This window comes from Staurois parvus, unplaced genomic scaffold (assembly GCF_062004578.1).
Source record: "Staurois parvus isolate SC_StPar_1 unplaced genomic scaffold, SC_StPar_1.0 ptg000381l, whole genome shotgun sequence".
NCBI classification, from domain to species: Eukaryota; Metazoa; Chordata; class Amphibia; order Anura; family Ranidae; genus Staurois; species Staurois parvus.
This window is the reverse complement of record NW_028318177.1, coordinates 720993-733043: the sequence shown is the minus strand read 5'-3', so window position 1 is coordinate 733043 and position 12051 is coordinate 720993. Positions and strand designations below refer to the sequence as shown.

General features: G+C 45.1%; 1 protein-coding gene across 1 annotated transcript in view; it reads left to right on the top strand.

The window, feature by feature from the left end:
• The first annotated feature begins 787 nt into the window (after window positions 1-787).
• Window positions 788-12051, top strand: part of SLC27A2 (solute carrier family 27 member 2) — an 89205-nt gene continuing 77941 nt past the window's right edge. Inside the window, exon 1 of the mRNA XM_089685702.1 lies at window positions 788-1372. Within this exon, the coding sequence (XP_089541828.1) occupies window positions 895-1372 (478 nt within the window). The 5' untranslated portion in view covers window positions 788-894. The remainder of the gene's footprint in view (window positions 1373-12051) is intronic.

Here is a 12051-nt window from a genome sequence, read left to right as displayed (position 1 = left end):
GTCATACTCGCTGTGTAACGTGTATACAGGTAGATTGTCATACTCGCTGTGTAACGTGTATACAGGTAGATTGTCATGTTCCCTGTGTAACGTGTATACAGGTAGATTGTCATGCTCGCTGTGTAACGTGTATACAGGTAGATTGTCATACTCGCTGTGTAAAGTGTATACACGTAGATTGTCATACTCGCTGTGTAACGTGTATACAGGTAGATTGTCATACTCGCTGTGTAACGTGTATACAGGTAGATTGTCATACTCGCTGTGTAACGTGTATACAGGTAGATTGTCGTACTCGCTGTGTAACGTGTATACAGGTAGATTGTCATGTTCCCTGTGTAACGTGTATACAGGTAGATTGTCATACTCGCTGTGTATTGTGTATACAGGTAGATTGTCATACTCGCTGTGTAACGTGTATACAGGTAGATTGTCATGCTCGCTGTGTAACGTGTATACAGGTAGATTGTCATGCTCGCTGTGTAACGTGTGTACAGGTAGATTGTCATACTCGCTGTGTAACGTGTATACAGGTAGATTGTCATGTTCGCTGTGTAACGTGTATGCAGATAGATTGTCATGTTTGCTGTGTAACGTGTATACAGGTAGATTGTCATACTCGCTGTGTAACGTGTATACAGGTAGATTGTCATGCTCGCTGTGTAACGTGTATACAGGTGGGTTGAACATTACCTGTTGCTGTGTGAGAAGTGGGAGGAGATCCAGGAGGATGTCACTCTGTACCTGTCCCTGAGTCCTGTCCCTCCTCCTCCTCCCCGTAGAGTTTTGGTTGCTGTCAGCTGAGCTCTCAGACATGGTTAATAGCGCACACAAAGGCAGGCAGATCAAGTGCAAAGGCTAATTTCTCCTAAGCTCCATCTCTAAACCCCGCTCATGATCACTGTGTTCTTCACCGCCCTCCCCGGGCTGCTGCTGCTGCCTCTCCTCATCAGCTTCATCTTTCCATACATCTTCCAGGACATCGCCAATTTCATCACTGTATCTCGCTTCGGTATCAGGACCAGGAAGCGTTCCAACAAGACCCCAGCCTACACCATTGTGGACCTATTCCTGGAGAAGGTGGAGACGTGTCCTGACAAACCCTTTATCCTTTACCAGGATGAGGTGTACACCTACGCCGAAATAGACAAACTCAGCAACCAGACGGCCAGAGCCCTGCGCAAGCATGCTGGGGTTAAGTCAGGGGACTGTGTGGCCCTATTCATGAACAATGCCCCCGCTTATATCTGGATATGGCTCGGGGTGGCCAAACTGGGCTGCTCAATAGCCTGCCTCAATAACAACATCAGAGCCCAGTCATTTCTGCACTGCTTCAGATGCAGCGGGGCAAAGGTCATCCTCGCAGAGCCAGGTGAGTGCAGCTCTCTTTTCATGTGACATTGGTCAGGGCCCTACAAGTGGCGTCCGGTCATTGTGTACTGTACTGTGTGCTAACTGACAATGTGACGTGGGCCACTGCCCTACCTGTGAGATACATCCACTGACAACTGACAATGTGACATGGGCCAGTGCCCTACCTGTGGGATGCATCCACTGACAACTGACAATGTGATATGGGCCAGTGCCCTACCTGTGGAATGCATCCACTAACAACTGACAATGTGACATGGGCCAGAGCCCTACCTGTGAGATACATCCACTGACAACTGACAATGTGACATGGGCCAGTGCCCTACCTGTGGGATACATCCACTGACAACTGACAATGTGACATGGGCCAGTGCCCTACATGTGGGATATATCCACTGAGAACTGATAATGTGACATGGGCCAGTGCCCTACCTGTGGGATATATCAACTGACTACTGACAATGTGACATGGGCCAGTGCCCTACCTGTGGGATGCATCCACTGACAATGTGACATGGGCCAGTGCCCTACCTGTGGGATGCATCCACTGACAATGTGACAAGGGCCAGTGCCCTACCTGTTGAATGCATCTACTGACAACTGACAACGTGATGTGGGCCAGTGCCCTACCTGTGGGATACATCGACTGACAACTGACAATGTGACATGGGCCAGTGCCCTACCTGTGGAATGCATCCACTGACAACTGACAATGTGACGTGGGCCAGTGCCCTACATGTGAGATGCATCCACTGACAACTGGCAATGTGACATGGGCCAGTGCCCTACCTGTTGAATGCATCTACTGACAACTGACAATGTGACGTGGGCCAGTGCCCTACCTGTTGAATGCATCTACTGACAACTGACAATGTGACGTGGGCCAGTGCCCTACCTGTGGGATACATCGACTAACAACTGACAATGTGACATGGGCCAGTGCCCTACCTGTGGGATATATCAACTGACAACTGACAATGTGACATGAGCCAGTGCCCTACCAGTAGGATGCATCCACTGACAACTGACAATGTGACATGGGCCAGTGCCCTACCTGTGGGATACATCCACTGACAACTGACAATGTGACATGGGCCAGTGCCCTACCTGTGGGATACATCCACTGACAACTGACAATGTGACATGGGCCAGTGCCCTACCTGTGGAATGCATCCACTGACAACTGACAATGTGACGTGGGCCAGTGCCCTACATGTGAGATGCATCCACTGACAACTGACAATGTGACATGGGCCAGTGCCCTACCTGTGGGATACATCCACTGACAACTGACAATGTGATGTGGGCCAGTGCCCTACCTGTGGGATACATCCACTGACAACTGACAATGTGACATGGGCCAGTGCCCTACCTGTGGAATGCATCCACTGAGAACTGACAATGTGACATGGGCCAGTGCCCTACCAGTAGGATGCATCCACTAACAACTGACAATGTGACATGGGCCAGTGCCCTACCTGTGGGATATATCCACTGACAACTGACAATGTGACATGGGCCAGTGCCCTACCTGTGGAATGCATCCATTGACAACTGACAAAGTGACGTGGGCCAGTGCCCTACCTGTGGGATACATCCACTGACAACTGACAATGTGACGTGGGCCAGTGCCCTACCTGTGGGATGCATCCACTGACAACTGACAATGTGACGTGGGCCAGTGCCCTACCAGTAGGATGCATCCACTGACAACTGACAATGTGACGTGGGCCAGTGCCCTACCTGTGGGATGCATCCACTGACAACTGACAATGTGACATGGGCCAGTGGACCAACCTGTGGGATACATCCACTGACAACTTACAATGTGACATGGGCCCGTGCCCTACATGCATGATGCATTCCCTGACAACTGACAATGTGACATGGGCCAGTGCCCTACATGTGGGATGCAGTTCCTGACAACTGACAATGTGACATGGGCCAGTGCCCTACATGTGGGATGCAGTTCCTGACAACTGACAATGTGACATGGGCCAGTGCCCTACATGTGGGATACATCCACTGACAACTGACAATGTGACTGGGCCAGTGCCCTACATGTGGGATGCAGTTCCTGACAAATGACAATGTGACATGGGCCAGTGCCCTATATGAGGAATCTGGTCACTGGATGTGTGTGTACTGCTAACTGACACTGTGATATGGGCTAGTGTCTCACACCTGCATGTGGGATGCATCCTGTCACTGGATGTTTGTATACTGCTAACTGGCGATGTGACATGCACCATGCATCCTACGTGCATGTGCTCCACGTTCCTGTGCAATTCAGTGTGATGGAATGAATGGGCTGAAATTGCACTGATCACACCAAAAGTAGTGTGTGCACCACTTTTAAAAAACACACTACAACCGGATAGCATGGTACTGCGGTACAATGCGATCAGATGCAGGCAAACATACTGCGTGTACGATCTGTGTTTGGGGTGTTGTTCAAGGTGGGTGTTGTGTATACCTCCCTGTATGGGTAGCTCTGAGAGTAAACGTGTACACATACAAAGGTATTCCAGACTGGAAGCAGTCTGTGTCCAGGGATGTACATCCTCAGGTGTAAGCATGTTTAGCTGCGTTCGCCCATTGCACTAACCACTGGACGCAATACCCAGTTTTTACTGGTCTGACTGGTAAAGGACTGGCCAGGTGGCAACAATATATGCTATGGGCAACATAATTCTTTTATCAGACACTTTTAGATGATGACTTCTTACTGAATTGTAAACCATTCAGTTTGGAAGGAATGCTAACGGCACAGGAGGAACACTGCTCATGGCACTCAATGGACCGTCGAGAGCTAGCCAAGAAGTTGAAAGGGCCACTGTTTCAGCACCTGTGTATGCTACTTCTAGAATAGGGGTCTCCAAACTTTCTAAACAAAGGGCCAGTTTACTATCCTTCAGACTTTAGAGGGGCCGAACTGTGGTCAGTGGAAGTAGAAAACGTCCTCTCTGTAACAATGCCCCATTATTGGTGTCAGTGAAAGGAATTGTGCCCCATCATTGGTGTCAGTAAGAGGAACGGTGCACTATCATTGGTGTCTGTAGGAGGGATAGTGTCCCTCTATTGATGTCAGCGGGAGGAATAGTGCCCCATCAATGGTGTCATTGGGAGGAATAGTGTCCCATTGATGGTGTCAGTGGCAGGAATTATGCCCCATTGTTAATGTCAGAGGGAGGAATAGTGCCCCAAAGGCCAGATAATGGCAAACAAAAGGCCACAGTTTGGAGACCACTGCTCTAGAACAGTTCTTCTTCCACTAATCTGTTTTCCTTCAACTACAGAGCTGCAGGAGAATTAGCAAAATAGACATTTGCCCTGAAAACATTATTGTAATAGATACTTCCATAAGGCCAACAATTTACTCAGCACTTTACATATTGTACATTCACATCACTTACCATCTTACACGTCTCCCAACAGTCCCGGATTCCACAGGACAGTCTCAGAATGTAACAGTCCTAGCGTTCTGTGGATCTGTACTGTGTCCCACAGCCAGAACACTGCTGCTGTCATCTCCCTGCTCTTTCTCTCCCACATGGAGGAAAAATATATTTTAAAAATATTCTTCCCAAATATATTGCCATATATTTGAAATACTATATATATAAATATATAGATAGATAGATAGATAGATAGATAGATACTGCATGTTGAAATGTGTTTTTATTACAAAATATATGAAAAATATTTTTAAAAATACATTTCAAATATACTGTGTTTTTAAAAATACAAATCTACATTTTTGGAATGCATTTAGAAATATATGGGAAAATATGTTAAAATAACTTTTTTAGTTACTTTATGTTAAAAAAAATCAGAAGAATATATTTAAAAATATATATATATTTAAAAATATATATTTTTTAAATATATTCTTCATAATAATACCCTACATAATAATGACCCCTGTACACTACCCTACATAATAGTGACTCCTGTACACTTCCCTACACACTAGTGACCCCAGTACACTGCCCTACATACTATCGACCCCTGAACACTACCTTGCATACTAATGACCCCTGTACACTGCCCTACATACTAGTGACCCCATTACACTTCTCTACATACTATTGACCCCTGAACAGTACCCTGCATACTAATGACCCCTGTACACTGCTCTACATACTAGTGACCCGTGTACTCTGCCCTACATAATACTTACACTGGCCAGAACTTAATCCACCCATTTGGGCCAGTCTGTAATACCAGTTGTTCTGCTTTCATGATGGACTTCTGCACTGGACCAATTACTATCTAGACATGGAAAAAACTGTGAATGAACATGAATGAGTCTCACCAAAGTTACATTTTAAGATAGGCTAAGTTTATTTTTTACAGTAACTTTAGTTTTATTATCTTTACATTTTATTCATGCTCTATTTACTTTTAACTGAAGCCTTTTTAAATAAAAAAAAATACACCGTGCTGCCTATAATTTAGTATTTGTATTTCACGGCTTTCGCACCACCCTATAGCAAAAATACCGCTACAGGGCGGCAGGAGTGCGCAAAATCACACACACATATATACACATGATTTTGCATTTCCAGGTAGGGGGCACGTGCCCTACCTACGCCACCATTAGCGCCCTAAGCTCTCAATCATCGGGTCCCAGTCAGTGATTCCCCGCCGGCACCCAGCGATCACCGTGTTTCACGGACGGGGGAGAGACCTGTATGTAAACAATACAGATCTCTCCACTGTCAGCTCCTACACACTGCTTTGTATGGCTCTGCGTAGCAAAGCCATACAAAGCAGTGTGCTTACAGTGCAAAATACACACACACACAGCACGCAGTTAACCCTTTAATTTCCCCCAGATGTTAACCCCTTCCTGCCCAGTGTCATTAGTACAGTGTCAGTGCTTTTTTATTAGCACTGATCACTTTGTTAGTGTCACTGGGAATGTCAGTGGCAGTTAGTCAGTTCCCCCCAGTGTCAGAATGCCCGCCACAATCCCGCAGTCCCGCTATAAGTCACTGATCGCCACCATTACTAGTATAAAAAAAAATTCCAGTATAGTGTATATACCGCCATTTGTAGATGCTATAACTTTCACGTTAACCAATTAATTTACACGTTATGGGATTTTTTTAAGCAAAGATATGTAGCAGAATACATTTTGTCCTACATTTATGATGAAATTTGATTTTTTAAATGTTTTTTACTAGACATATTTAATAGAAAAAAGTAAAAAATAAAGTTTTTTTTCTCAAAATTGTCAGCCTTTTTTTTTTATAGCGTAAAAAATAAAAAACACAGAGGCAATCATTTACCACCAAAAGAAAGCTCTATTTGTGGGAAGAAAAGGACATAAATTTCATTTTAGTGCAGCGTTGCATGACCGCACAATTGTCAGTTAAAGTAACACAGTGCCGTATCACAAAAAATGGCCTGGTCAGGAAGGGGAGTAAATCCTCTGGAGAGCAAGTGGTTAAGTTAAAAAAAATGAGCGCCCTAGTAATGCACCACTATTACCTACATTTTTACTGTTGTGCAATGCTTGTGACTAAAAAAACAGCTTTTATAAATGACTGCATGCAACCCTTTACACACATCATTCAACACCAGCATTGTGTGCATTAAGCTGGCCATACATTAAGCAAAAGGAAAGAAAATCTCTCAATTCCCTCCATCAACACATTCAGTACTGATGGGGGAATCCCTCCCATTGCACTATTGAATTCTGACAGCGGAAGGTTTCCCAGCTGCCAGAACTCAAAGATTACTGCTGCTGGCTATAGCTGACGGCAGTAATTGTATGAAAATACTCGACAGGCTGAACTGAATTTGATCAACAGATTGACTTCGGTACAACCAGCCTGCCCATAGATGGATCAAAATTTCAATCTGCCTATGGACGGCTTAGTTTGTATTTGCTTCTCCTATGTGCAAATATTACCATGAGACACTCAAGACTAGCGACATCAGAAAAACAAATCTTTGTGTCTGGCCAGGATAAAATGAAGATGATCAATAATATTATAATTAATAATGAATCTGTATGCTTGTGATGATGTCTTTTGTAAAGGTACAATTACATGGAGATTGCCTCATTATACGCAGATAGGTGATTAAGGGGTTATTATGCAAAATTATGCCACTGTGGAGGATAATAATGGCAACGACAGCGTTGTAGTAACAGCTAATTAAAACAGATGCCCCCAGACTAAGTGAAGTCTACAGGGAGTTGTGATCCTGACTCAGCAGCCATAGGAGAGCTTACTTATTGTCTGTCTCTGTTTATCCAGAAATACACAGTTGGAAGCATTCTTCTCCCTCTGAGCTGTGTTATCAGTGGGAAGGTGTTCAGAAACAAGTATGTCCTCTTCATGTGCTTGTTTGCTCCAGTAACATGTTCTAACTCATCTGTGCCTATTGGGGCCATGGAGACCTAGAGCCCCACTGGGATCATTTTCAATTGACTCCCCCTGGAATTTACCATAGACACAGCTGTATATGATGAGAAATATGCCTTCCTTGACACCACCACCACATGCATTGTAGCTCTGTATATTTCTAAAACTGGGGATTTGATCTGAAAAAATCACTTGGGCTATTTCACATGGGTGGCAGCGTATACCGCCCTCTGAAAGGCAATCTGTAGTGGATCGTTTTTCAGAGGGTGGTAGAGCAGTGGCTGTCAGGTGTTCAGGAGGTGATCCTGCCCCTCTTGAGTGTCTGCTTTTTTTTAAATCCCAAGGGGAATTTTAAATTTAAGTGTCACACTGCATCTGCAAACCAAGCATTTGGCTTGCAGTTGCAGCACACTCCAATTGGCCATAATAGGCCCTTTTGTCAAACTCTGCAAGGAAAGTCTAAATAATTGCAAAGCAATGCATCATTTGTGAACAGCCCCATCTGACTGGGGAGTGGTAAAATCACAGCTCAACTGCCTGTTAATTCATACACTATATTGCCAAAAATACTCTGATGCCTGCCTTTACACGCACATGAACTTTAATGGCCCCCCAGTCTTAGTCCGTAGGGTTCAATATTGAGTTGGCCCGCCCTTTGCAGCTATAACAGCTTCAACTCTTCTGGGAAGGCTGTCCACAAGGTTTAGGAGGGTGTCTATGGGAAGGTTTAGGAGTGTGTCTATGGGAAGGTTTAGGAGTGTGTCTATGGGAAGGTTTAGGAGGGTGTCTATGGGAAGGTTTAGGAGGGTGTCTATGGGAAGGTTTAGGAGGGTGTCTATGGGAAGGTTTAGGAGTGTGTCTATGGGAAGGTATAGGAGGGTGTCTATGGGAAGGTTTAGGAGGGTGTCTATGGGAAGGTTTAGGAGGGTGTCTATGGGAAGGTTTAGGAGTGTGTCTATGGGAAGGTATAGGAGGGTGTCTATGGGAAGGTTTAGGAGGGTGTCTATGGGAAGGTATAGGAGGGTGTCTATGGGAAGGTTTAGGAGGGTGTCTATGGGAAGGTTTAGGAGGGTGTCTATGGGAAGGTTTAGGAGTGTGTCTATGGGAAGGTATAGGAGGGTGTCTATGGGAAGGTTTAGGAGTGTGTCTATGGGAAGGTATAGGAGGGTGTCTATGGGAAGGTTTAGGAGTGTGTCTATGGGAAGGTATAGGAGGGTGTCTATGGGAAGGTTTAGGAGGGTGTCTATGGGAAGGTTTAGGAGGGTGTCTATGGGAAGGTTTAGGAGTGTGTCTATGGGAAGGTATAGGAGGGTGTCTATGGGAAGGTTTAGGAGTGTGTCTATGAGAAGGTATAGGAGGGTGTCTATGGGAAGGTTTAGGAGGGTGTCTATGGGAAGGTTTAGGAGGGTGTCTATGGGAAGGTTTAGGAGTGTGTCTATGGGAAGGTATAGGAGGGTGTCTATGGGAAGGTTTAGGAGTGTGTCTATGGGAAGGTATAGGAGGGTGTCTATGGGAAGGTTTAGGAGTGTGTCTATGGGAAGGTATAGGAGGGTGTCTATGGGAAGGTTTAGGAGGGTGTCTATGGGAAGGTATAGGAGTGTGTCTGACTATGGGAAGGTATAGGAGGGTGTCTATGGGAAGGTTTAGGAGGGTGTCTATGGGAAGGTATAGGAGTGTGTCTGACTATGGGAAGGTATAGGAGGGTGTCTATGGGAAGGTATAGGAGTGTGTCTATGGGAAGGTATAGGAGGGTGTCTATGGGAAGGTTTAGGAGGGTGTCTATGGGAAGGTTAAGGAGGGTGTCTATGGGAAGGTTTAGGAGTGTGTCTATGGGAAGGTATAGGAGGGTGTCTATGGGAAGGTTTAGGAGTGTGTCTATGGGAAGGTTTAGGAGTGTCTCTATGGGAATGTTTGACCATTCTTCCAGAGCACATTTGTGAGGTCAGGCACTGATGCCGAACGAGAAGGCCTGGCTCGCAGTCTCTGCTCTAATTCATCCCAAAGGTGTTCTATCAGGTTGTGGTCAGGACTGTGCAGGCCAGTCAAGTTCCTCCACCCCGAACTCACTCATCCATGTCTTTATGGACCTTGCTTTGTGCACTGGTGTGCAGTCATGTGTGAACAGGAAGGGGCCATCCCCAAACTGTTCCCACAAAGTTGGGAGCATGAAATTGTCCAAAATGTCTTGGTATGCTGACACTTTAAGAGTTTCCTTCACTGGAACTAAGGGGCCAAGCCCAACCCCTGAAAAACAACCCCACACCAAATCCCCCCTCCACCAAACTTTACATTTGGCACAATGCAGTCAGGCAAGTACCATTCTCCTGGCAACTGCCAAACCCAGACACGTCCATCAGATTGCCAGACAGAAAAGCTTGATTCGTCATTCCAGAGAGCACATCTCCACTGCTCTAGAGTCCAGTGGCTGCGTGCTTTACACCACTGCATCCGACGCTTTGCATTGCACTTGGTGATGTACGGCTTGGATGCAGCTGCTCAGGCATGGAAACCCATTCCATGAAGATCTCTACGCACGGTTGTGCTAATCTGAAGGCCACACCAAGTTTGGAATTCTTTAGCTATTGACTCTGCAGACAGTTGGCGACTTCTGCGCACTGTGCACCTCAGCATGTGCTGACCCCTCTCTGTCATTTTACATGGCCTACCACTTTGAGGCTGAGTGGCTGTTGTTCCCAGTTGCTTCCACTTTATTATAATACCACTAACAGCTGACCGTGGAATATTTAGTAGCAAGGAAATTTCATGGATGGACTTTTTACACAGATGGGAACCTATCACGGTACCACTCTTGAATTCACTGAGCTCCTGAGAGCGACCCATTCTTTCACAAATGTTTGTAGAAGCAGTCTGCATGCCTAGGTGCTTGATTTTATACACTTGTGGCCATGGAGGTGATTGGAACACCTGAATCCAATGATTTGGAGGGGTGTCCCAATACTTTTGGCAATACAGTGTATTAATTGCATCTACACAGTTTCCATTGTTGGGTCACGTGAGTCCTGAAAACTTCCCAGCTTGTGGCTGCCACATTTCCATGAAATGTTCAATCAAAATAACTGCGCATTATGGGACTCACTGTTTTGTAATTTATTAACCAACATGTATTCGGCCTCTCGGTGAGTGGGCTTTAATGCCGTGCAGCCGCATATATGCTTTACCGTGCTGAGAGCGAACTCCCTGCATGCTCCCGATACAGTAACCTGGTGGGTACCAGATGCATACTTGAGATCGGGAGCTTTCCAATCATGTGATCACTGTGACTACCAATCACAGCATCCACATGATTGGAATGCCTGCCTTTGCCTCCTGGCATTTAGAACCTGGTAAAGGGTCGGGAAGGGGTTAAACAGAGTGGTTGTTCACAGACATGTTACACTTTGAAGATTGTTCCTTTAAAAGATAAGTTCACCTTTACAAAAAAAAGTTAAAAATACAATTTTTTTGCAGGTAAAAAAATAGGCATTTATAATTTTTTTGTTAGGATTTTGTAAATCATTGCACCCGTGATCAGCAGATAGTGAGTGTAATGCCATGATCCTGCAGACTGTCTGTGTAGCTGTCTGCCCGTATCTCCAATAGGTAGGCATTTACATTCTGATAGGAAGCTCAATGAACTATCTAGAGTGCTCAACTGCGCCTTGGTAGTTCATTGAGAAATACAAGCCGATAGCTGCAAAGGCTGTCGATTCTTGTAGTTTTCACATTCACAGGGGGATCAGGGAGTGCGGAGGCTGGCACATCTGTAACATGTTACATGTTACACCCTGAATATGGGTGTAACATGTAACATGTTACAAAAGGTGAACTTATCCTTTAATTTTATTAATAGCTGATGGAACAAATTTATAATTACTTTTGAGCACAAGAACGAGGAAAATCTAAAATCTGAAATTGAATAATTTCTTATCTTAAAGTGTTACTAAACCCACAACAGTAAAATCAGCCTTTATACAGTATGTAGTAAAGCATGCTTGTTATACTCACTGTGGAACCTAAGGGGTTATTTCCTCTGCATTGTGTAGAACAGCTGTTTGATCCTGACTTCTCCGATCCTCCCCTTCTTCCAGTGTCTTCCTCTTATCTCCTGATAAGACATATCATGTGGAATCTTTCTGCACATGCTCAGTTTAGCGTGTATTGCTAGAGAGGTTTTTTTTTTTTCTTGGGAAAGTGCATGTGATCAGCACAGGGCCAATTAGCGCTGTCCTGACAGAAGGTCAGGGGTTCTGCATCCTCCTCGAGCAAAATGAAAACTCCTACAAGCTTTAATCAGTGCTCA